The following is a 25,643-nucleotide window of genomic DNA, read 5'->3' on the forward strand; positions in this document are numbered from 1 at the left end:
GGGTCGTCAGGCGGCTGCCCAGGGAGGGCCCGTGGGCACAGGAGGTAGAAGGTAGGGAGGGCCCTGGGGAGTGGAGGCCGCGGCTCTGAGTCCGGCGCTGTCAGCAGACCCCCAGGGCGAGGCGCAGCCCTCGTCCCCGGGCGCAGTCTGCCCCCGAGATCCGAGTTCTCCTCCCGGGAGGGGCGTGGAGCGCAGTCCAGGCGTCCCTGGGACACGGCAGTCTGGCGGCCTGTGCCCCCCCACAGTCCGTGGAGACACTGGCCAGGTGGGCGGGGGGCTCTGGGGGGAGCAGGGAGCACGGAACGAGGAGAAAATTAAAACGAGGAACAGTGACCCACGAGTGCGGTGAAAATGCCGTTTTCCCGTTTGCTCGGCTGGAAGAAAAGGCTCACACATGTGTGCAACACGTGAACGCCTCTCCCCGGGGACCCCGGGCGCGGGGCGCAGGCCCAGGGCAGATGCTGGAGTGCAACCCACTGTGTGCCCCCGGCCAGGCTGCAGGGCGCACTCGTCACAGCCCCGTCGGCCGCGGCAGCAAGTGGGCGGGCCTCTCTGGGGCACAGACTCGGTGGCGGGTCTCCTGCCCACGTGAGTCCGTCCCGGTCGGGCGTGGGAAACACGCCAGCGTCTGGTCGCACGGCCTGGTCGCGTCCGTGGGGCTGGAGGCCAGCGTGAACCATGCCGCGGTCGACGCCTCCGCAGTTGCTATGAGACGGCGAGGCTGGGCCGGGCAGGCGCCGCGTCCACAAACAAAGACCGTTCTGAGCTGAGGCGTCTCCCTGCTGTGGTTGTGGACGGAGGTCCCGGCTCCTCTGGGTGCTGGGGGCCGCGCGGTGGAGCCGAGGGTCCCGGGTCGGGGGCGGCCTCCTACTCGCAGAGGAGGGTCTGGGACCCGCAGGCCGGGTCCTGTGGGGGCGAGGGGCGCTGAGCTCCGAGCGCACGGACCGACAGGCAGCGCGTGGGCCGGTCCCGGGGGGCCCGCCGACCACGCCGACTCGCTCTGCACCCGGGCGCCTCCCGGGACGGGCCTCCTGAGCTCCGGGGGGCGCCCGGTCAGCCCCTCCCCGCCATGCTGGACAGGGCCCGGTGTCTGCGAGTCACTTTCTAGTGCGTCCTCACTCAGGGTCGTGCACAGCAGACCAAGACGGTAAAAAGCAAGTTGGGACTGACTTTTCCCCACACGGATCACAGTCAGCTCATTCTTCATGGCGGCCCACACTTTCTGCCAGCCCCCGGGTCTCCCCAGCCGTCCTCAGCCGCTGCGTGAGAGACGCTGCAGCGATGGCCCACGGCCCCAGCTGTGGAACCGGTTCGAGTAACGAAAGGTTTTTCCCTGTCTTCTGCTCGGGCTCACGGGTCCCGATCTGTCTCCACTTCCTTAGGAGGGGGCTAAGATGGTGACCAATTCTGGTTCCCTTGCTCACAGAGCTTGCACCCAGGTGAGGGGGAGCGGGCGGCAGGAAGGTGCCGAGGGGAGGGGACCGAGTGGGGCACCCCTGGGCCTCCACAGACGGGCGCCACACCGGGGGCTCTGACCGGACCGGAGGGAAGCCCACCTGCTCCAGGGCCCCCCTCGGGGCAGAGTCGGGGTCCTGGCATCTCCCTCCTCCCGACGGGGAGGCCGCCGCCCCGTCTCTCTCCGTGACCGGCAGCGGGGACTTGGAGTCACAGTGTGTCCTGGGGACAAGCACACACGCCAGTCGGCACCACCATCGCCCCGGAGAGCCATGCGTGCCCCTCACGTGTGCGTCACCGCCACCCCTCAGGCGTCATCCTGCCCTTCACACCCTTCACGCCGGGACGCGAGGGCCCTCGGTCCTGGGGCACGCCACCGTCTGACACGGTTCTTGGCTCAGACAGCAGTACGTTGTCAGTGCAAAAAAGACAGAAGCGGCGTTCGGTGACGACACCAATGGTGTTTGCACACGCGGAACCGGACACACACACCGATGTCAGTTCACAAGTTCTGTCCTGTTACAGGTTGGTAGCGGTCGCCTCAGAGCAGGAGGTGAGTGTGAGTGCACGTGAGTGTGCATATGAGTGAATGTGTGTGTGTGTGTGTGAGGATGCACGTGTGTGAGTGTGCATGCGTTCGGGAGGCCGACAGTCCACACCGGCCTCGGAGGAGCCAGCAGCACCGTCACCGGCTCCCCGCCCCCCACCCCATGGGCTGGAACTGAACTCCCGCCACCTGCAGGGGGCACTCACCACCAGCAAATGGCCGTCCAGGTGAGACCCGCTAGGACGCAGACCAGCAGGGCACCCAGCACGATGGACACCAGGGATGCCCTCGGGAGCCTCCCGGAGTCTGGAGTGAGAATGTGCGGTGAGAGAGCCCCCCGGTCAGAGGGCAGCGGCCCACGTGCCCGAGGCCGCCTGGGTCCCCGCCTGGCTGCCGCTGCGTCGACAGCAGGACCCCGAGGGGCAGGGACCTGCCCGGGAGCAGCGACTACACGGACAGGGTCCCTGAGCGCGAGGGCCAGGGGCAGCCTGCAGGACGGATGAGACCCCTGTCCTTCCCAGGGGACACGTCGGCCGTCCTGCAAGGACAGCAGACACGCTTCCTCCCCACCTGGGGCACCGTGAGCCCCATCCCAGGGACCCCGGAAGGTGACGGGGGCCAGGGGACAGCAGGGCACTCATTCCAGGTGCCCTGGGGTCACTGCCGGCCAAGCGGGCAGAGGAAGCCGTGAGAACCACCTCGTGCCTGCGGCTTACCAGACGCTGATCCCGTGCACATGGCACCCGGGAGACGCCGTGGACACTTTGGACCAAGTGGACAGTGCTCGGAGGTCGTTAACACGGCAGCCCCGGGAGGGTCTGGAGCGAGGCCAGTTCTGGCAAGAACACTCCCCACCCCCGCACTGAGCCCTGCCCACGGCTGCCTTTCCTTCCGAGGCTGCTCTCGCCCCCCGCCCCCACGGGCTGGGAATCCATCCCCGGTCTCTGCCGGGTCTGGGGTGAAGCTCAGCTCTGCACGAGGCCTCTCGCCCCGGCTGCAGCAGTGTGAATAAAGTCTGTCTCTCTGTTTTAACCAGTATCTGCGCATCGTTTTTCGTTCACAAGACCCAGAAGCCATGTTATGAATCCGACCTCTGTGACTGAGAGGCTGTGTGACCCTGAGCAAGTCGCTCAACCTCTCTGTTCCGTGCACGGGATTCAGCATTGTGCCCAGCCCACAGGAGGCGAGGCAGAGCCCAGAGCAGTGCCTGGCACAGAGGGTCCCTCGGCAGCTCTGTGTCTATGGCCCAGTCTCGGCTCACGTAGTGACCGATGGCCTCCTGCGCCCTCCCCGCACTGGAGACTGCAGCCAAGTGGACACACACATGTCACCAGCCCCCGCCCAGCTCGAAGGGTCACCCCGAAGTGTGCGACACTGCCCCCCGGCCAGGGCACGTGGGGTGTGGCCTCACCGACGCAGGTCCTCCCGTCATCCCCCAGCACGTGCGGGTCCGGGCACTCGCAGCGGAAGCTGCCCTTGGTGTTCCGGCAGCGGGCCGGCGCGCGGCAGGGGGGCTCCGGCCCGGCCCTGCACTCGTCAACGTCTGCACAAACAGCACAGAGGCAGGACGCCTGAGGGACCGGCCGCGGCCCGCCCCCCACCGCAGCTGTGGTGGCCCCTTCCCCATGGAGCCCCGCTGCCCTGCTCTGTCCCCACCCAGAAAGAAGGGGACTGTCCCCTCCCTGTTGAGAAGCTGAGCGTCCCCAAGGCCCCTCCTGCTGACTGAGACCCTCCTAGGAGCACTGGCCTCCAGTCCCCGTTCCGACCACCCTGGCCAAGCCCCTCCTCCGGCCGTTCCTCTGGCACGGACACCCCCCAGCCTGACTCTTCCCAGCCACACACGGTGTCTCCGTGGGCTGTGGGGGGCTCTGAGGACACGGGGTGCGGTCAGGATGCCCCCGCCAGGCAGGGAGCAGGGTCCAGTGGCTCTCAGGATGCTGCTGCCTCTGGTGGTGACCCAGCACTGATGACACCGGGGACAGAACCGGCACTCACGAGCCCGTGATGGGCGTCAGCACCCCGGAGCCAGAGGGGAGCCGTGTCTCCCTCCACACAGATGCCGCCGAGAGGCACTGCACCCCCAGGGAACAGGGAGGCCCCAACTGCGCCCGCCGTGGGGACGAGGCAGGTCCCCTGGGGACGGGAAGGCCCCGGCGGCCCCTGGGGCGCGGGGGCAGCTGGGCTCATCAGCAAGCGTGAAGCTCCAAGTCTCTGTCCCTGGAAGTTGCCGCCACCCAGGGGCGCGGGGCGGTGGGCACAGGGCGGGCAGTGCTGCTGTGGGGCAGTGCCGTCCAGGCCCGGTCCGCCCCGTCCAGCCCCCACCGCACTGGGGCCCCTGTCAGGCCCCTCCCTGCAGCGGTCGCCGTGGCGGCCGGGACAGGTGCCGCAGGCAGAGTCCTTCTGTCCCTTTCTGGAGGCCAGAGGTGCAGCGGGGCCACCCAGGCTGCGAGGGCCCCATGGGGGGCCCCCTCCCCACTTCTGGGGTGCCCCTCAGTGGGTCAGCACCAGCCGCTCTCACGGGGAGTCCTGAAGCGTTAAGGGACCAGTGTTTCCCAAATGTCCAGAGGAACGTTCTGTCCTGTGGCTGCTCCGCAGGGTGACTCAGGAACCAGGCCCTCCCTGCAGCTCTGAGTGGCGACCCCCACACCTGCCCCCCCACCTGGCGCCCCACCTGGCGCCCACACCTGGCTCCCACACCTGCCCCCCCACCTGGCTCCCACACCTGCCCCCCCACCTGGCTCCCCACCTGGCTCCTCACCTGGCTCCTCACCTGGCTCCCACACCTGCCCCCCCCACCTGGCTCCTCACCTGGCTCGTCACCTGGTTCCCCCACATGGATCCCGTACCTGGCCCCCCACCGGACTCCCCAGCCAGCCCACGCAGCTGAGGGGAGCCAGAAGGGGCATCTCAGGGAGCTGCCCACAGGCCGGCCCACTCCCCACCACAGGCCCACGCACGGCTGTCGGGAAGACGGGGGGCGGGCCCCGTGTACCAGGGACAGGGCACAGGCCGGGAGACAAGCTCGCCCTCGGCTGGGTTGCTCCTGTTCCACCGGTTCTTCCCGTGGAAACGCCTCTGTGCCCCTTCTTTACAGGACTTGGCTCCAGAAGCCGTTCCCCACGGCCTTCCCCACCAGTGGCCGGCTGGCTGACTGCTGGTCCCCGCGCGCACCTGCGCCACCCCGGGGCCTGTTGACGGGGCTGTCTCGATGCTCCACGGCCTAGACCGGTGTCCCCGGGGGCGTGGCTGGCTGAGGGGGGAACCCCGGGGTCCCAGCGCTCGTGGGAGGGGCCTGTGCTCGGGAGCACCTCCCGGCAAACCACGCTTGTTTTTAACCCGTGTTTGGGGAACGCAGACTGGGGTCAGCCGTGAAAGGACCCCTGCGAAGCGACTGACCTGAGCAAACCGGGGGCCGGGAGTCCCAGCCTTGGGGGGTGCACTTGAGCTGCTCTGGGCCTCGGAGCTCGAACCCGTGCCGGCAGGAGTACGCCAGCACGCGCCGCCCGGCCTCGCCGCAGAGCACGAAGTCCCCGTTCTCCACGCCCCCGGGGAAGCCGCAGGCGTCCCCTGCGCAGGGTGGGGGGGAGGCGGGCGCGGTCACGCTCAGCCTCTCCCCGCGCCGCCGCCCGCCCCTCGGGCTCCCCGGGGGGCGGGGAATCCCACCCTGCGCATGCGCAGTGTCCCTCCCGTCAGCCAGCCCGCCGCCCGCCGCCCGCGGGACCCCACGGCTCCCCCGTTCCTCTCCCGCTCCCCCGTGAGTCCCCTCTGGCCACGCCCCCCCCACGCCACAGACGGCTCTTACCGGGGCTCTTACTGGGACGGCTCCGTCCCAGCCCATCCCGCCCCGGCTGCCTCCTCGGGGCCTGCCTGCAGCCCAAGTCCCCAGAAGCCCCTCCCGCCCCAGCGTCCCGGCCCCCGCCCCGGCCCAGCGGTGCGTCCCTGCCTGGAATCTGGGCGAGTCTCACAGACCGGACCTGTCCTTCCTGGGCGCCCGCGCCCTGGGTGTTGTCTGGTCTCTCCCCGTTAAATACGGTCTGATCTCTACAGACAGCGCGTGCACGAAAACCCCAAATTTGTACCTTCTTCCTGGGGTTCCCCTCCCCTGCACCTCCAGCCCGGGGAGGCAGCCCGCACCGACCTGTCCTCAGGAGCTGCCTGCCTCATCCCGGCCACCCCTCTCGGAGCACACCGGCCCCAGTTGGCGGGGACGCGGAGGGAGGGTGGGGGGGGATACACGCCAGTTCCCACGGGCCTCTGCTCCGTCCGCCCACAGCAAACCCCGAAGGCACCCGGTGGCCCTGCTGTCAGCACAGCTCTGTCCTTGGACCCTCCGACTGCCCCACCTTCCTCTCCTGGGGACGTCACCGCAGCTCCCGGGATCTTCCTGCGCTGGCCCCGCCCCGCCCACGTGCGCCCCAGCGGCTGTCCTGTGCAGAGCGACAGGCAGGCGTCTGGTGGGGCCCAGGAGGCCTGGCGGGACTTGGCCGGGCCACTTCTCCGGTCTCGTCTCCCACTCCTCACCTCCTCCTCCTCCTCGCCCCCGGCCCGCCTGCCGGGAGCCGAGAGCCCCAGGCGCGGTGCGGCCTCCCGGGCAGCCCTTCCAGTGGACGGAAACGTGGGGCCTCTGGTGGGGTCTCTGGTCTCCTGTCTGTCCCCCCCCCGCCCCGCCCCAGCCACCTCTGCGACTGACCGTTCACTGAGCACCAACACAGCCTCACGGGGCAGTGTCTTCTCGCAGGGAGGGGCCCGGCGGGGACAAGTCCTCCTCACCGTGGGGGACGCAGCCGAGGGCGCAGGCTGGGCCTCCCTGTTATTTCCCCCAAATGCACCACCTCAAACCCGCCCCTTCGAGCAGCCCGGCGTCTGCTGTGGGCCCCGCGTAGGGAGCGGGAGGCGGCGGGAGGCTGGCGGTCACCTGGGGGAGCCGCCTCACGCCACGCGTCCAGGTTCAGGCCGGGGATGTCCTCGCACGGCCGGAAGTCCCGGGGGAACCGCGCCGCTCGGAAGGCGTCGGCGGGCACGCGGGCGAGGCCGGAGTTGTCGCAGACGACCCTGGACAGCGAGTGCTTCTGCAGCTCCCGCCGCTGCGCCTCGGTGAACACGCCGCCGTGCTCCCACCAAAACCTGCGCCGGAGAGGGCGCGCACACGCAGGTGACGAGGAGCCGCCGCCAGACCCGCACCACCCCCCGCCCCCCCCCGCGCCCCGGAAGCCCACGAGGCGTAAGGCCGCGGTGTTGGGTGAGACGATGACTCTTCCCCACTCGACACGCCGCCCCGTGGAGGTCAAGGGCGGGCGTGTGCGGGGCGGGGAGGCCGAGGCGCCCTCCGCAGGGAACGTGGATGCTCTGCAGGACATCCGAGGACGTGGGCGCAGCGGGGACGGAGGAGAAAGGGCCGGCGCGCGGGGAAGGCCGAGAGAGAGGCGGGACCCCCCAGCCCGGCGACTTCGACCCCTGCCCCACACGCACCGGTCCCCGTCCCGCAGGGCCTTCATCTGCCTCCCGACGATGCAGGCGAACAGGGGGCCGGTCCTCGCGCCCGGCAGGGGGTGCTCCACCAAGCCGCCCAGCCAGACGTCCACGTTGTCGGGGTGCTGGTACAAGGCCAGGATCCTCTCAGCCACGTCCCCGTCGGTGACGGCGCGGCTCAGGTCAGCCCGGGAGCGCAGCCGGGGCAGGCCGCAGAACGCCCTCCAGGCGTTGTACCCTGCAAGGCACGCCTGCGCTCGCTCCCGCGTCCGCGTCCCCCGAACCCCTCACAGACTCTCTGTCTGGGCCTCAGCCTCCCGTCCGCACGGTCCAGCCGCAGGGGAGAGCACGGCACCGCCCGGCTGCGTGGACGTGCCGGGACACTCCAGACTCAGGGGCTGACCCCTGCACGACCGCAAACAAGCCAGGCGGGCAGCAGGCGGGCTCACTGCGCATACAGGGAGGTCGACCAGATGGCTGAACCCCAGGGGCCTCTGGGGGCATGGCCATGGTGGCCAGTGGGGATGGTGTGGGTGGGGAGAGTGGAGGGGGGCCTGGGAAGGGGGTCCTCAGCCACACCCGTGGCCAGGAGATGGGGCCAGCTGCATAGGGGTGGCCGGAGGCCTCCGGGAGCCGCCATGGTCTGAGGACCCGGCCTCTTAGGTGGACGGACAGGAGGGCTTGCAAAGCCAGTTTCCAGGAAGTTGACAAAAGACTGGCAGAAACATTTCATGTCAGACTGGACTCTGTGAGAGCAGGCCTCTCACTGGGTGGCTCCTCCAGGGCCGGGACCGGGACCAGGACCAGAACCAGAACCAGAACCGGGCTGGCAAGGGGACCCAGTCGGGCGCTGACCTGGCAGGCCGTGGTCCCGGCCCCGCTGCAGGTTCAGCGACGCCAGGTCGAAGGTGCCCTCGCTGGACAGCACGAACAGCCTGTCGGTCAGCTCCTCGTTCATCAGCTGGGCCGGCACCTGCAGCTTGGCCGGCTGGACGAGGAGCCCCCGCAGCAGGGGGTCCACGCCGCCTGGAAGACACCCGGAGGAGGTGACCGGGCTCCTCCCGGCTCCGCGGGACAGCAGCACCCCCCACCCCGAGTGTGGACGGCACTCGTTCCCGACGGGCGTCCGTCCTGAGTCCACGGTTCGCCGTGTGCGGCCCCATCCGCAGCCTCCCAGCCCTCTCAGGGCGCGTCCTGCTGCCTGGACCGAGGGGACGGCCCGCGGGTGTGGGGAGGTCGGGCCTTGGGACCGAGGGGCCCCGCAGGCACTCAGGTTTTTCCGCAGCGATCACACCGCAGCCGGAGGAAGCGTTTGCGGATCCCTAAGGTCGGTAACGGAGGGCACTGGGCGTGGCCGAGGGAGCGGGAGGGTGCGTCCAGGCAGCGCACGCCCTTCCCCTCCAGCGCGCCGGCCGTCCCCACGGGACCCCGCAGGACACGGGCCGGAGCCCCGACGAGCACCGCTCTGCTGCCTCCCCGTCACCCGGACCCTTCGCGCCCACAGCACAGGCAGGAAGTCACACTGTGCCTCGGCCTCGGTGGGCCGCCTGGGGGCCCCGGCTGAGCCCTGGCCTCCCTCCCGCAAGGCGTGTGTGAGCGTTTCCTTGGGGACAAAGCCGGTGCGGTGACTTCTCCGCCCCCCACAGCTGCGTGGCGCCAAGCCTTCGGAGACAGGATAGAAGCTTCTGGACAGACAGACAGAGAACCCAGGAAGGAGAGAAAGGAGGGGCGGGGGTGGGGAGTGTGGAGAAAGCCCTTCGAACACGTCGCCCAGAACTGAAATGGTTTTCCAAACACGTCACCCCCAAACGCAACCCGGCCAGGACACTCAGAAGCCACATGGCGCCAGCCTGGCCGTCGGACAGACGAGGGGTCTGACGGTGATGTGGCTGCGTTCGCCGTGCGCAGTGTTCGCCGTGCGCAGTGTTCGCCGTGCGCGGTGTTCGCCGTGCGCGGTGTCGGGCCCCACTGCTGCTGCGGGTGTTGGGACGGTGGGCGGGGAGCTGACCCGGGCCTGGGCACGCTCACCTGCGACCGTGGAGCGCTCAGAGACCGGAGAGGGGTGTTTCTGACAAACGGCTTCCCCTTTAGACGCTCTGAGCACACGTGTTCTCTCCACAGACACCGGTGGCCGGGCAGCGCCCAGCCGAGCGCCCCGGTGAGCAGGGGGCCCCTCGGGGGGCTGCGCGGGGCGGGGCTCGGTCTGCAGAGAGAGGCCGGCGGGGGTGGGGGGGGGAGGGGGCACACACCTTCCTTGAGGAGCCTCCAGGGGCTGAAGAAGGCGTCGCGCAGCAGCAGCGGGGGCAGGCGCTCCTGGAAGCGGGCGTCCAGCCGCCGCACCAGCGGGTGCACCGTGGCGTGGCCGAAGCGGAAGGCGGCCGTGGAGAACACGTTGGACACCGTGGGGTCCACGGTGGGGTCGTAGCCCTCGTAGCGGCCCACGTGCTGCTCAAAGGCCTCGGGGCCCAGGATCTTGGGGACGTAATCCCGCAAGGTGATGATCTGCATACGAGGAAGGGGACACGGCAGCCTCTGAGCGGGGTGGGGGGGGGGGTGAAGGTGTCAGGGCCCGAGCCTCCCCAGTGAGGGCGCCGGTGAGCAGGCACAGCAACACCCGGGGTTCCAGACCAAGTCTCAGAGCTCTGCACTGACGGGTCAGACAGGCCATGTCAGAGATGCACCCCCCAGGGACACACACCCTCCAGGGTGGGACAGGCCCAGGGGCTGCCGCCGCTGGGCCCCTCTCCCACACGTGGCAGTGTTTCCGTCTGAACCGTCTTCTCCCCGCACCTGCACTTCACCTGTGAGCACGGCACCAGCACCCGAACCCACCCCAATGTCGGGATGCGGCCGCTGCAGGGAGCCTGGCCCCGGGGGCTCAGGAGCCAGCCCCCCGCGTGGGCTCCCCCCCACCCCGAGGCTGTGTGGGAGCCTTGCCAGCCCTCCCGAGCCGGTCTGCTGATCTGCCAAAGCTTCTCGCGTGAGCGCAAAAAACACACACGGTTTTGCATGTGAGATGTGTTCATAGTGTCACGTCTGGGTGTAAAACACAGCAGACGCACCATGTCGTGCCGTGTACAATGCACACCCACGTTCTGTGCATGTTATACACGGGATCATTATGCCCATTATTGATACACCATGGCATGCAGTCATCCTGCCCACGCATAAGGCGCGTCCTCATTTCCCCTCAAAGATTTGGGCAAAAAGTGCTCATCGGACACGGCAAATCACGACGCCTTGTACACAGAACGGCGCAGCGCGGACAACTCCGTCTCCCCATGTGTGGAGGGAATGGACACGGCGAGGACAGTGCTCACAAGTCCACACAGGGGCAGAGGCCGTGGCTCCCCTCGAAACCGCCTCCCTCTGCCCGTCAGCTCGTCCTCGGGCCACAACTCGGCGGTGGAGGTGCCACCAGGCTCGGGAACAGAGCGCGTGCCGTGGGCTTACCCGTGAGCCTAAGGACGCACTCCTGTGCCCGCTGAGAAGACCCAGGGCACCGGCTGTGGTCAGCGACTGGGGGGGGGAGGGCTGCCGCTCACGGACGGGGCCGGGTCTCCGCACACAGCCTCCCGCTGCCACAGGGGCCGCAGATGGAGCTTCTTCGTCTTTTTCTTTCTGTTTATCTACGTGTTTGTTTACCTTTGTGGGAAACCAGGAGTTGCGTTTACAAGGCTGACTCCAGAGCACGGCTGGCTCCTCGGACGGCCGGGGGGCTGGAGGCGGCCCGGGCTGGCTCCCCGTGGGGAAGACCCCCGGTGGGTGGGCACGAACGCGTCCCCCACGTTAAACTTCGTCCAGTGAGGAGTGGGTCTGCCATCAGCCACAGGGTCTCGCCTCTCAGCTCACCCGCTCAGGAGGGCCGGCTGCCAACCCTCTAGGCCACTCGAAACGTGGCAAGCGCTGTGCCTGCCCACCCGGCGTGCGTCCTCCCAGACGGTGGGGCGCATCTTCTCAGTGTCCCTGGGCACACCGAGGGCGCGTGGCTGCCGCCCCAGCTGGTGGGAGGACGCATCACGGGGCTCGCTGTGGGGCGTCTCCCCCGGGACCCGCAGACACGGAACTCGGGCCGCACCTGGGGTCTCCAGGCTGACACACGCGGACCACCCGTGTCCCCGATCTGCGTTTGGGGCAGTCACGACTTCACCACGCAGAGTCCGCCCCTCAACCTCAGGCGCAACTTCAGGGCCACAGATGTGTCCAGGGGCTCCAACAGGCCACCAGGCGAGTGCCCCCCCTCCCCCAGCTCACGGGCGGCGGCAGCACTCCGCTGACTCCCTCCTCCAGACTCGTACACCCCACAGCAGAAGGACACAAGACGTCCAGGTGGGCACTGGGTCAAAGATGCCGCCGCCCTTCCCCGCACCTGAACTTTGCCTGCAATCCAGGAGGCCAGCTGTGTGCGGTAGTCACCGCTGCGGCAGGCCGACAGGGCGCCTCTCGGCCCCAAAGTGGCTGCCTGCACGCAGCAGAGTCCTCTGAACCAGCAGCTGTCCCTGTGTGTCCGTGTGCCCCACACGGCGGCCTCCTCGCCTCGCCCGACAGGCCCCTCCTCCCTGCCTGGCCTGAGGCGCGGCAGCCAATGACGATGGCGCTGCTGGCCTGCGAGGCTCCCGCAGCCACCGCCAGGCCCCTCCCCAATGGACAGACAGATGGACGACAGACGGGGAGACGGGCTCCAGTGGGCTCTCGAGGTGCAGGTCTGACCGGAGACTTGATTTCTACTCCCAGTGGGGCCGGGCCAAGGCTCCTGTCGCGTTACACCAACGGCGTCCGCACCGGCTCTGACCCCTCCCAGACTCCTGCGAGTTCCCTTCCAGCCCCCCGCCCCCGCCTCCCAGTGCGTCCACCCTCCTCTGTCCAGCAGGGTCAGAGGTCAGCAAGGGCAGCACGCAGTGTCCACGCAGCCTCGGGCTCTGCGTCAGGCTCCCGCGGCCGGTCCAGCCCCTGGGCCACACGACCACACGGGGACCCACACTCGGACCCACACGCCCCTCGTGTGCACCCACGCACAACACACGCCGTGTGCTACACTCCCACGCGCACACACACACACCGCAGAACCCGCACAGCACACGCCCTCGGCACACATCCCTGGGACGAGGGGCATTCTGGGGTGTCTTCAGCCGAGTCGCGCCGCGCAGGTGAGGGTGGGACGAACGGACAAGCTCCCCCCTCCGCTGCAACACGATGGGCCTCTGGCCACCCTGAGACCTCACCTGCGATCCTCGGATTCACGTAAAAATCAGCATCAACGAGGAGAGAATCGAAGCTCTGATCTAACTTCCTGGTTCACAAATCTGTCTTTCTGTTCATTTTCTCCAGTGTCTTCAAACGCAGAAACCCCAGGACCACCGGTGCGCAGGCCGCTCAAGGGGTGGCTGGGAAAGCACTCGGAGTGCTGTGGCCACCAGGAGCCCGGGCGAGGGGGGGTGGACTGAACCTGTCACCGCTGTGAGCAGCTGGGGCTGCCGTCGTCCTCTGTCGGATCACGGCGGCCAGCCCCAGAGCGGACTAGATCTCAGACCAGGGACTCCGACCCCGTGCTCCAGAAGCTGCGGGGTGAACCTCAGTGCAGGTGCCAACGGTGCATCGGCGCACCTGTCCAGGGAGCCTGCAGTGGCTCAGCTCACCATTCAGGATGCCCGGGAGGACTCTCCGCACCAATCAGGACACCCGCAGCGACTGCGCACCAATCAGGACACCCGGGGTGACTCTGAGCACCATTCAGGATGCCCGGGAGGACTCTCCGCACCAATCAGGACACCCGCAGCGACTGCGCACCAATCAGGATGCCCGTGCTGACTGCGCACCAATTAGGACATCCACGGCGACTCTGCGCACCAATTAGGACTCCCACAGTGACTCTGACCACCAATCAGGACGCCCGCGGTGACTGCGCACCAATTAGGACACCCGCGGCGATCCTGAGTACCAATCAGGATGCCTGCAGTGACTCCACCATTCAGTACGCCCCGAGTAACTGCGCACCAATCAGGACTCCCACAGTGACCCTACGCACCAATCAGGACGCCCGCGGTGACTCTGACCACCAATCAGGATGCCCACAGCGACCCGTGCACTGGCTCGGGACGCCAGGAGGGCTCACCACACACCTGGTGCAGGGCGCCCACGACCTTGCGCGCCTCCTGGTAGGCGGTGTCGGCGCTCCAGTGCGGGTTGAGGGCCTTGAGCGCCGCAGCCAGGCGGTTGTGCTCGCGCAGCCACAGCGTGTGCAGGGCCGTCAGGGAGAGGACCTCGCTGGCGCGGCTGTCCCCGGCCAGGAAGCAGGGGGCGGGGCCCTGGGCCCCGGGCTCCGGGGCGCAGGCCGGGGGTGTGCGCGGCGGGGCGAAGGGTAGGTAGGCGCGGCCGGCGTCCGCGTGGCGCGTGTTCACCCGCAGCAGCCCCTCCGCGCTGGTCCAGTTCCGCAGCTGCTTCTCCAGGGCGGGGGAGCTGCCGTACACGGTGGACGCGTCCAGGAAGGAGGTCAGCCCGTTCATCTGCTGTCGTGGGTTCGCCGCGGACAGGTTGCCGAACAAGGCGCCTTGGGCTCCGGTGCCACAGGCGGCGGACGACCGGTAGAAGGGCAGGCAGGTGGTGCCCGAGGTCCCCGAGGCGTTGGCCGGGAGCTGCCGGAAAGGGGGCCCAGTCACCTGGGGTTCTCGGCACCCTCTTTACAGACCCCGGGAGCCCCACGCCATGGCGAGTCTGCCCTCAGTTCAGGCCAACCCTCCTGTGTCCGGGGTCAGGGTCCCGCTCATGCCCACTTCCCCGGGTTTCCGTTTGGGAGAGTGTGTTCAGTGCCCTCCCGGTTGGAGCCTCACCTGCCCGCGCCTGTGTCCCAGCTGCCGGCTGTCGGTACTGTGCCCCCTCCAACCCCCGGCCCCCCCGCAGAAAGCCCTCGGCCAGTGGGGCCTGCCGGAGCAGAGCGCAGCCCAGCCCGGCCCAGAACGCCCACGGCGAGGTCACGGCCGAGTGTCAGCCAGGACAGCGGCCCGCCGGTCTTCGCTCTCGCGGGCAGAAGATGCCCTGGGCCAGGCTGGGAGGTGTTTTCCGAAGGGAAGTAGCGGAGCACCCGGCCTGTGCTGAGTCTCTCCGTGCACGTGAGAGGGAAAGTCGAGCACTGTGACCCTCCCACGGCACCAGGTGCCTCGGTGGCGTGCGCCCGCACACCGGGGGCGGTCCCAGTGTGTTCGCGGCGGCGGTGTCTGTGAACATGCATCAGCAACGAAGCTGAGAGCCGCGGACACGCTCCTCAGAGAGCAACTGGCCACGGAAGCCGCCGCGGTGCATACACCCGGGGACGCTGAGACGGCGCCGGCCAACCCGCTCCCAGTCTGTTTAATGGCGGAGGCAGGAGTGCGGGGGTTGTGGCTGAGTGGCCGGGGCTCGGGACGACCCGTGGATGGGACACTTGGGTGCAAGGACAGACACGCATGCACGCACACACGTGAACATTACACACGGGCAAGCACAGACCCATCCTCGACAGCTGCTCCCCTCCCCCCCGCCCCCGGGACAGGACGGGCGTGTCTCGGTCTGACTCTCTAAAATGGCATCGGTCGGCTCCGCGGCAGCAGCAGACGCGAGGGCCGGCGCACCTGGATGGGGAAGCACGGGTGCCGGCTCTCGCAGGTGCGCTGGCAGTCGGCCCCTCCCCCGAGCGCAGCTCCGCCGGCGCTCTGCGGCGTGAACGCGATGTCGTGGTCGATGTACTGCCCCCACGCCACCAGCAGGTCCGAATACTGGTCGTCCTCGGTCACAGCCTCGTTGGGCACTTGGATGACCTGCCGCGTCACTTCCCAGACCTGGGCGAGAAGGGGAGCGGCAGACGGGGTTTGGGTTTCGCGGGTCAGTTGCTGGGGAGCAGAGGGGCCATCGTCCCCGCCTCCTGAGCGAGCCACTTCACTAGCGAGTGTCGGAGCGGGCTCACCCTCCACCCGGGAGTGCGGGGGCTTCTGAAACCGGGGTGGGGACAGCTGGAGGGACAGCTGCGTCACCCCCTCACGGGCTGGGACTCAGGTCTTTGCAGCCCCAGCTCCTCAGCTAGGAAGCCGGCTGTGACGCCCCTGCCCCCATGGAGGACGAGGGGGGCAGGAACCACACCAGCACCTGCAGGAGCCCGCCACGCCCACCCGGGGCCCAGGGAAAGGCCCAGGGGACCTGATGGTGACACAGGCCACGCAGCGATCTGGGGTACCCACCGGCGGCAGGGGGACCCCGTTGTATAAGAAGTGGGGGTTCCAGCCTCGGGGCTCGCTGATGCCGTCCTCGTAGGCGGGCGGCAGCCACCTGGCCAGGGCCGTGTTGGAGGCGCCCCACCTGGGATGGTCTCTGGAACGAAGGTGCGCAGTGAGCGTGGAGGGGGGGAGGGGGGGCTCGTCTCCTACGGGAGCCTGAGCTCCAGGAACACTGGCTCCGTCGGGCTGGCTCCCCGGGCCCTCGGCCTGACACCGGCCTGCAGCTGGGTGCTCTCCCCCGTGGTGCCCGACGGAACCGCTTCCCGGGTGCCTACGGCCGGGGACCCCGTCCAGAGCCCCGCGCTCCAGATGCGCCCTTTCCTCAGCCCGAGCCCACCATTCCCGCCCCCCTTCTGGCAGCCTTTCGGGTCAGGCGCGCCCCTCGCACTGTGGCCAGGCAGGGCCCCTCCCTGCAGGACAGAGACTTGGGGGGGCGGGGGGCTGGGGGGGGTCTCCCAGCAAAGACACAGTTTGGGAAGTCCTGGTTTCACGTCCCTTATTCAGGCGCCCCACCCGTGTGGGGCGCGGTGCCCTTTCCTGTCGTTCACATTGGCCTCCAGCACGGAGACGCTGCTGGACACGGCTCAGAGCGACTGCTGAGGCGTCCTGAATTCAGGAGTGAGGCTCTGTCGAGGGGGCATGTGCTAGTGCAGCTGTTTGGACTGAAAATAAGCTTTTTCTGAGAGAAGCAAGCCGTGGCTGGCTGACGGGTTTGACAGTTAGAGGAAAATGTGTCCCCCGTTTTGACAGAAAGAGACAACACGCGAGGAGGTGAAGCTGGTTTAACGACATCCGAGCTGACAAACCGCGCTGAGTGCCCGGGCGGAGGAGGGCGCCCCCCAGTGACGGGCCTGGGGAACTCGCGGGACGCGCAGAAACAGCGAGGAAAGGTGCTGACGACCCCTGTGAGGACCCGGTGCTCCCGTCTTTGCTGGAGAAGGAGCTGAAGGACGGCCGACTGAGCCGTCTGCCTACAGGCCCTTGCGGCGACTTTGGTGGCGGCTCCTCTGTCTCCGAGGGCGGGGGAGGGCCGGGCCGCCCCCCTGGGCCGGGGCTTCTGTTCCAATGCCTGGCGGCAGGTCCCTGCGCCCCGGGCCTGGCCTCACCTTCCACCACGCCCCCCCCCCCCCGCCAACGCAGGCCCGCGCCTCTGAGCAGCTCTGCGGGGCAGTGGGTGCCCCCAGGGGGTCTCGGGTGACTGGCTGAGCGCCACTTACCAGCGGGCAGAGCTCCCCCGGCTGAGCCGGGGCTGACGGACACAGGCCGCCAGCCCGGCAGTAAGCTAATCAGCCTCAGCAGAAACTCAGGTGTGCGTTCAGGAGTTAAGCACACGGTGACCCATCCGTGCCGACCGGGTCGGTGGTGACCTGCCAACGGCCGCACAGAACCTCAGGGTCCAAGGGAGTGACACCGGGGCCCTGGGCTCCCCGACACGTTTCCGACTTCGGCATTTCAGCTCGTGAAATACAACGTGGGTGTGTGAAATACACCACACGCATGACCATGGCAGCATACGTGTGCGATAAAAACATGCAGACATGTGACATTTGTGGGAGGACCCACGTCGGCGGGGCAGGTGCAGATGCACAGGAAGGGCCGTCGAAGCGGCAGACCAGAGACTTCCGGTCGGAAAGGTCACAGAAGACTGGGAGGAGTCAGGATGAAGACGCCATCAGCTCAGAGAGCAAAAGGAGCACGTTTGCCTCTGTTCTTCGAGGAAGGGTTGTCTGGTGCAAACCCGCGCGGCCGGCCCGCCCCTTGGCGTTCGTCCCCGAACCTGCGCGGGCAGGGCCGGCAGCACAGTCTCTGCGAGAAGCAGGGGAGGCTGCGCCCGAGGGCTGAGGGGGGGACGGGGGTCTGGGGCTGCCCGGCCGGTGAGAGTCGGGGCCGATCGGGCCGACGCCGAGTCCCTCACAGCTCTGCTGCGCGGTCACCGGGAACACCCGGGAGTGGGGTCCCCAAGAACCGGGGGGGGCGCTGAATGAGGATTCAAAGGCTCTGGCGTGTCTGGAAACGCGAGTGTGTAGACACTAGATGGTGGGCGTTGACACGGACGCGCCCTCTCCGTCACGAACGTGCGTGGCCGTTCTCGCACCGGTGGGGCCGACGTCGGCGAGCGGCCTGGACCTGGAAGGGCCCGCGGGCGCCCGACAGCCTCGGCTAAGCCGGGCCCCAGGAGGCTGAGGCGGCACAGGGACCAGCCACTTCAGCCCGGGCCGCGGCCGCGGACGCGGACGGAACAGGGGACACGTCTGCCCCAGCGCAGGTCTCCCCGTGACACACGGCTCCCGACACGAGAGAGAGGGGGCTGGGCTGCCCCAGCCGCTCCCGTCGCTGCTTCGGGTGCGGGCACACGCGGGAGTGGCCTGCGGCGGTTGGTGGGGACGGCTCGGCCAGTGACCACATGACCCGTCCCTCCGGTGGGGAGACAACGCTTCGTGATAAAGGGAGGGGGCTGTTACCATGTACGCTGGAGCCACGGGATGAGCCGGGCTCTCCCAGGTGAGCTGGGCCCACGGCCCCCCGTCAGCCCTGAGAAGAGACTCTGTCCCGCTCCCCAGCGTGGGTCCCGGCGCCCGGCACAGGCGGGAGGAGAGAGGCTTCGAACCGACAGTGCATGGAATGGGTGCACGAAAGGCTCCGTGTGTTCTGGGCCCCCCCCCCGCCCCGCCTCCTGACTCAACCGCCGCCAGAGGCCAGAGGTGTTCTCCGCACCTTGAGCTGTGCCTGCCCCTTTCCGCTCCTGGGCCAGCGGGCCCTCAGGCTGGGAGCCCAGGCGCGCCCGCCAGGAGCCTGGAGGAGCCCACCGTCCCCTCAAGATCCTGGTCTCGGGCCCCGAGCGCGGCGTGGGGGCCCTGCCCAGCACCCCGAGTCTCCCGGGTCCCGCCGACCCCATCTGTCACGCCGCTCTGCTCTGCCTCCTCCCCGTCACTTGGCTGTGACTCTCCCCACCCCCCTGTGGGACCCGCTGAGCGGGGGGCCCTGCCCCTGATCTCGGTGCTGCGGAGCCGGCAGGCCGTGCAGACAGGCGCCTGGACAGGGCACAGACGGGTGAGTGGCCACGACGAGGAGTCAGAGGCCACAGGGAAAGGGTCACAAACTGTCCGGTCACGTGCACGCCCAGCCAGCTGGGGGCGGCCGGGAGGCGGGAGGAAGTACCTGTTGTTGCAGGCGCCCGTGATGAGCCTGTACTTGTCCGCCAGGCAGGAGTCCGGGCAGCGGGGGGGCAGCATGTGGGCCAGGCAGCCCGACAGGTTCGCGATGGTGCTCAGCACGTCGGCCGGCAGGGCGTCTGCGGGGACGGTTCGGGCGTCAGCGCCCGGCGGGGCCCGGCGTCGGCCGGACGGAGCTGGTGCCCGCCTGTGCCCGGGCCCTGGGCTCCTGCCAGCGCCGCCCTCCTAGAACCCCTGCCCCACCCCAGCCTCCTCGCAGCCCGGGGCACGGGCTCTCAAAGTCTGCGTTCCTTGAGATCTTTCCGGAAAGCCGTCCCGAGAGCTCTGAGCGGTGCCACTTGTCACCCGGCGCTGCCTCGTCCGGCCCGGCGACGCTTCGGGCGGGGGGGTGCCTGGCACTTACCCCTCCCCCCAGTCCCTGCCTCGGCCACGGTCACCGATGGCCGCGTGTCCATCCGCCAAACCTCCCTTTTGTTCCCTGGGACACGGCCTGGGTCAGGGCCCCTGAAAGCGTTTCTCTTATTTTTTGGTGGTTTTGGGGTTTTTTTTGCCAATTCTATTCCTATTTATTCAACAAATTGATTTTGAGCTAGTTCTCCAAGTCCACTCTGAGTAGCAGAGAGACAGTTGAGTCTCCAATTAACTTAAAAAATACTGTGTTTACCAGGTTCTGCTTTCGTCCTGTGAGCGGGAGTTGCACCGTCCTCTGACCCGTGGGAACGCCCCCGTGACACCCCTCAGCCCCTGAACCAGGTCCCCCCCACCCCCCACCCCCCCACGCTCACCCGTCGGGAGCAGCGCCCGCCCCGGGCGAGCCTGCCGCCTCAGCGCCTGCACCGAGGCCTCCATGACCTCCGCCGCGCGGGACACGGCCTGGCTGCTGGGCTCCGGGAGCTTGGAAGCCGACAGGAGCTGAGACGGAGAGGCGACCTCCCTCTTCCTGAGGTTTCTGGGGCACGAAGGGGGGATGCAAAGTCTGTTGCTCTTTCCTGGAGATGTGGTACCTACTCGCCAGTCCACGAGCAGACACTGATGGAGAAGCTACCGGGTGCCAGGCACCGCGCAGAACTCGAGGGCGGGGTTTGTGGGGATCCTCGGTCCAGGGTCGCTGGACACAACAACAGGCGGCTGGTCGCTGTCCAGCGGCCAGCGTCTGCCGCCCACCAGCTCCCCTCTCTGAGCCGGTCCGACTCTCTGCCCCCGTGTGGGACAAGCCTCCTCCTGACCCAGCTGGACACTGGGGCGCAGCCGGGGGCGCAGAGAGTGAGTGCAGCTCGGCCCGGCGCCGACCCGAGCGGGGCACCCCCCGTCTCAGGAGGGTCCGGTTCTCGTGGGCGGAGACCAGACGGGGCGACGAGACCCCCCACCACCTGCCGGCTGTTCGCCCCCACTTCCCCCTGGCTTTACGCAGAGTGCTGGCCGTGAGCTCCTGCCGAACGCCTTTTCCCAAGTGCTGGGACCCAGGTCAAGGCTCGCTGGCAGTCAGCGTGGACAGCGGGGGGTTTTCTGGCCGGAACGACAGACGTCTGGGGCGAGCAGCTGCCACCTGCAGCTGTTTGCCTCCCGGGCGCTCACACGGCCGGTCGACCCCCGCGAGTCCGAGAGGATGGCGCCCGCGTCTCAGCTGCGGGTCTGCTGTCCTGCCTCCCAGACCCCCGAGCGCATGGCACCCTCATCCCGCTCGGCCCTGCACGCGCTGAACGAGGGCGCGTGACCCCCGTTGAAGGGGGGCAGAGGGCGGGTCCCCCCCAGGGCCCACACGGGCGGCCGGCACCCGGGGCCCGCCCTGCCCAGGTTGCTGCCTGATTCTCGGGGGAGGAGCCCACTCAGTGTCAGCCTCCGGGGTCCCCTGCCCTGGTCTTCCCGGCCCAGGGGATCGGCCCGGGGTGGGGGGGGGGCCGTGGGGCTTCCCTCTGTTTGGCTACTGAAAGACTTGGACACAGACGGCTGGTTCTTCCGGCAGCTTCCGCAGGATGGCGGCAAGTGAATCGGCCCACGAGAGCACCAGCTCTGTGTCCGCGAGGCACAGGCCCTGGGACCGGCCTCGGGGGGGATTGTGGAGGTAGATCGGTAACCGTGTGAAGACCGCCACAGGCCTGGGACCCGGGGCACCGCACCCCGCCCCGCTGTCCGCCCGGGAATGGGGTACCTCTCCACGGTGCTGGGGATGGCGCCGTCCACCAGGAGCCGGCTCTCCTCCAGGACGCGGAGCACGGGCGGGTCCCTGGGGCCCCCTGCGGAAGGAAGGAAGGCCGTCCTCACGAAGAGGCCTGCGCGCACGCCTGGACTTGGCACGGACGCCAGGCCCAGGCCCCGTCTGGGCGGGGAGGAGGGCCTGTGGTTTCCAGGGTAGACTCCATTCGGGGCTTGAGCAGGGCCGTCTGCCAATGTTTTCAGACCCAGCACGGACCTGGGAGGTGGCAGGGGCTCGACCACCGACAGCTCTGCCGCCGTGGAGGGTCCCAGGCCTGTTCCCGGAGCTGTGACCCCGGCGAGTGGCGCACTGGGGCGGGCAGCCAGGGGTCCGGCGAGGACCCGGCCCTGCTGCCCGGAGGCCACTGGCTCTGCGGGGAGCTGGCCACTGGTTTGCCTCACAAGGTCCCTGAGCACCAGCGGTCCCCACCCGAACTCACGCAGAAAGCAAGGGTATGGCCGCTCAAATTCCGGCTGCAGCGAAATTGGACGGATGCAAACTGTGTTTCAAAGAAAGTTTACCAGTGAGTATTTTGTTTCAAAGCTTTTGTTGGCTTGTTGTCAACTGGAAAAAAGTCTTTTATACTAAAAAATGTAAAACGGAAACACTGAGAGGTAACCTTTGCCAAATAAGTAATTGACAAAGTAAACGAGCAGTAGGCCAGCTTCAAACGTCCCAGTTAACAGCAAGGTCAGCAACAAAGGGCAGCCTTTCTCCTGGACCCTGTCGTGTGCATCACTGCACTTTCACTGGAAGTTTGAGGCGGGAGGAGTCACACCTCTCCGAGGCGGGAAATACCAGAAAACTGCTTTGGCAACGCTGCACACACCACGTTCCCACGTTTTAGGAAACAACTTGGTTTCTGAACCTGGAGCCTGGAGCCGACACGCTTATTCTGCTGAGCCGCCCTCTGCACCAGGGTCTCGCTGCAACTCGCAGCGTGGCTTCCGGCTTTTGCTACCTTGGCTCCTACGACCAGGAGCTCCATGAAGAACAGCCCAGGAACAAATGAACCAATTCGCAAGACGTTTGCTGAACGCCCGTCACAGGCCAGGCCCCGGAAGGACTGATTTTCAGTGGGGGCGCGGGACTGCCTGTTCCTGAGCTGTTGTAACACGCGACTCGGTTTCCCCTTTTCCTGCGGTTGGCCAGCGCGGCGACCCGGGCTCGGGTGCAGCGCCTCTGGGTGCTCACCAGTAATGACAATGATGCAGTTGTGGGGTTCACCTGTGAGCTGAGGGCAGGACCCAAAGTGCCCCAGGCAGCACCTGGCAGGAGCAGAGCCCACCTGCCTGGTCGGACCTCGACGCCCGCCTCGCAGGTCCCGATGGTGCTGGATGGTGCCGCGCTCACTCGAGGAGCGCACCTGTCTGAGCCCGTCTGAGACCCCCTGGCCCCAGGGCACAGCAAGACGGGGGCGGGGGGTGGGGGGAATGGCTCCCAGCAGGAGGCTCAGCTGGGTGTGGCTGCTGCCGCCAGCCCTGGGGGACTGTTGGGAGGCCTGTGGTTCCTGGGGAGAGCCGGTGCCGCCAGGCCCTGTCCACCAGAAGCTCCCAGAGCGGCTGGGTGCCCCCCAGGGCACAGCTGGCGCCCCAGCACCTGGCAGCCCGAGAGAGCCTGGCTGCAGACTCCGCCGGGTTCCATCCGCCCCCTCGGGGGCTTGGGGGTTTCTTCTTCTGCGTTTCTTACTTATTCAGCAAACCAAAAGCAGAGTTCAGACGTGACTTCTCTGCATCTAGATAGCTTTCTTAATGAACTTAGGCCTTGTAACACCGGATCTCAAACGACGCATCACAGAATGACTCAGCGAACAGGGATTTTATAGCAAAACTTTTCTTTTCCAAGTGTCTGAGCAGGTAACACGGACCTGTCCTATGTGTTTTCACAGGAACATCTGCTTTTTTTTTTTTTTTTTAGAAAGAGTTGTATCTTTACCCTTTTCCTGGGAAACCAGAGGACAGAGCGAGGGCTCTCACCTGCCTTCTCGAGCCACCTGCAGGCTTTCTGGGCTGGAGCCGAGAACAGGGGCACCACTGGGCCCAGAGGCCACCCCTGTCACTTACCCCAGAGCAGGTCCTTGGCTCCCAGGAACGGGAGGAGAACTCGGCTGCCGGCCACAACCAGGACGACGCCCAGGACGGCCAGGGCTCGCCCCCTGAAGTCAGGGCGAAAGGGGAGAGAGAGGCACACTCAGCTCTCGGCAGCAGGAGCTGCCACCTCCCCGGGGGCGTCTGGTGCTCAGCGTCTCTGGCAGCCGCCCCCCACTCGCCCACCATGGTGACGGGGTCCTGGAGGCCGGCAGCGGGCTGTGCGAGCCCCTGACCCGCGTCCCGAGCCGGGAAGGCTGCCCCCTGGGGCCGAGGTGCTGGGCGGCCTTGCCTGCCCTAATTGTCTGAGGAAGAATCTGGCCAACTCGGCCGCTGCCGGCGGCGGACGAGCTGACGCCCGGCCATGTGGGTCCCTGGGAGTGAGCGCTGGGGACAGCATGAGCCCGGCCCCCCGCAGCACACCTGAGTGGGGAGGAGGACCCCCCCAGGACCTGGGCCTCCACAGCAGTGGCGAGCGAGAGCCCTGCATGGGAGCGAGTGTCTCGCAGCACCCTTCCCCTGCTCGCAGGATGGCCTGGGACTCCGGCCGCTGCTAGACGGAGCCCACGACGCAACGCGGGTCGTTTCTACCTCCCCACCCCGGGCTTTCCTGGCCCCGGGCTCCCTCGCGGCTTCTGAGGGAAGCGGCTGGGTGAGGTGGCGTCTTTACCTGGCGGACATGGAGGCGGAGGTCAGGCCGTGCGTGGGGAGGGCTCGTGGCCGCCCGTCAGCTGTGCTCGGAGACTAGCCCCAACCCCGCTGGCCCCCCCTGCACCACACGCGCTGCAAGTCCCGGGGGCTTGTAGTTTCTGCCAGGAAGGGGGAACGGCACGTTTTATAAGCCGACCGTTTCTCCTCCCCCGAGGCCCGGGCCCTCCCCGCGGCGGCCGGGGCTGCTCTGAACCGTGACCCTCGGCGGCGCCAGCGCCGGCTGCCCTCCCTGTACGCCGGCTCTGCGCTCCAACACCCGCTCAAGTGGCCGGGCTGGAGAGGCTGCGTCCCCGTGGCGACGAGATGACCTGGGCAGTGTCCACACGCACCAGGCGTCCGGCGCTGGTCGGGGACAAGGCCCGGGAGCCCTGAGCCTCCGGCCGCACGTTGGACAGAAAGCACGCACAGGCGCTGGGGGAGAACCCACGGACATCGGCCCCTGACACCCGCACTTTCCTCCCCGCCTCTCTGAGCTCCGCGCCCACAGTAAACGTGGCCGGAGGAGAGGCGGCCGGGCGGTGAGCACACAGCGCTGTACGTGGGCGGTGCGTCAGAGAAGTGCACCCCGAACCCCGTGCGGCTTCGTCGACCGGGCTCCCCCCGCAGATGCAGCAAAACAGGGGGACTTGCCCTCCGGAGGGCGACCGGGGTCGGGGCTCGGGGTGGGAGGCCCCTGCAGTGTCCGGCCCTCGGCCTGTCGCCGGAGGCGGCTGGCTCTTCTCCAGGCGGCTGGCGGTGCTGTTTGCTGAGCTTCTCTCGGGTTTACTAACTAGTCATCTTCTCTCCCCTCCCCTCCCTCCGGAGTTACTCGGGAGGACCGTGCGCCCCCAGCTGAGGCGGATGAAACAGCATTAGCACAGGCCCCTGGCCCTGGGCCCCAGGCCCGGAGCTCCTCTGAGGCGGGACAGAGTCAGGACCTGGGGCAGGAAGGACCCCCTGGAGGCAACTGACATTTGGGGGAGTCACCCTGGCCAGCCCAGCGAGATTACGCTGCGTGTATGGCTGACACACCATGAAACATCAGCTGGAACCACCACCTGCTTAGACTTCCCTGCAGTGGGACCTGTTAGCGGGCCAGTTCTGGTCGCCAGCGTGTCCGGTCCGGTGACCAGTGGTTCTGAAGGGGACCGAGCTCTGGCATTCCAGGGCTGTGCTGGCCACGGGCCCCTCCCGCCGTGCCGGGCCCTTTGTCAGGAGTGGGGATACATGGGGACATGTGGGGACAGGCCACGCTGGGCCTTGTCCCCAAGTGCACGGGGGGTGTTTGGGGCTGGAAACGACAGGCGGAGGTTTGGGAGGGGAGCGTGAGCCAAGTGGCCAGTGGGGCAGGGCTGAGTCCTGGGCCTTGGGACAGTCCAGGGTGGGCGGTGTCCCGGGTCCCCACAAGGCAGGCAGGCAGGCAGGGGCCCAGGGTCTGGCTGCCTGGCTCCGAGTGGGTAGGCGGTGGGGAAGGGACCCAGGAACCTGGAGTTTCTTCCAGACTTAGGTGAGAGTGCTGGAAACGCTGCCCAGAAGTTTTCTATTGAAATTCCGTTTACGTCCCTCCGGTCTCTGAGGGAGACGCCCACAGAGAGGCGGCTGGGGGTGCAGGTGTGACGTGTGCACAGGTCACTGTCACATAGAGCAGACGTGATGGGGAAACAAGCACCTCGCAAGGCAGATAGCCCCCCGTGAGTGCAGGACGACAAGGCCGGCCTCTGGAGGCTCCCCGGGGTGGGTGGCTGGTGGCCTCTGTGGCTGCCACTTCAGTGGCAGTGTGAGGTG

General features: G+C 68.0%; 1 protein-coding gene across 1 annotated transcript; it reads right to left on the reverse strand.

Annotated features, from left to right (window-relative positions):
* Positions 1 to 1,196: 1,196 nt before the first annotated feature.
* TPO (thyroid peroxidase) lies at positions 1,197 to 23,849 on the reverse strand. Its single transcript, XM_045844470.1, is given in 17 exon segments — positions 1,197 to 1,298; positions 1,557 to 1,677; positions 2,209 to 2,308; positions 3,414 to 3,545; positions 5,399 to 5,569; positions 6,918 to 7,126; positions 7,472 to 7,709; positions 8,327 to 8,497; positions 9,721 to 9,973; positions 13,591 to 14,103; positions 15,076 to 15,282; positions 15,679 to 15,808; positions 18,874 to 19,006; positions 19,673 to 19,836; positions 21,037 to 21,111; positions 23,132 to 23,236; positions 23,839 to 23,849. Coding segments are annotated over 17 exon segments (2,835 nt in total).
* Between the last annotated feature and the right edge of the window lie 1,794 nt (positions 23,850 to 25,643).

The sequence above is a fragment of the Phyllostomus hastatus genome, unplaced genomic scaffold (genome assembly GCF_019186645.2).
Source record: "Phyllostomus hastatus isolate PE091 unplaced genomic scaffold, TTU_PhHast_1.1 phas_contig_402, whole genome shotgun sequence".
Classification (NCBI taxonomy): domain Eukaryota; kingdom Metazoa; phylum Chordata; class Mammalia; order Chiroptera; family Phyllostomidae; genus Phyllostomus; species Phyllostomus hastatus.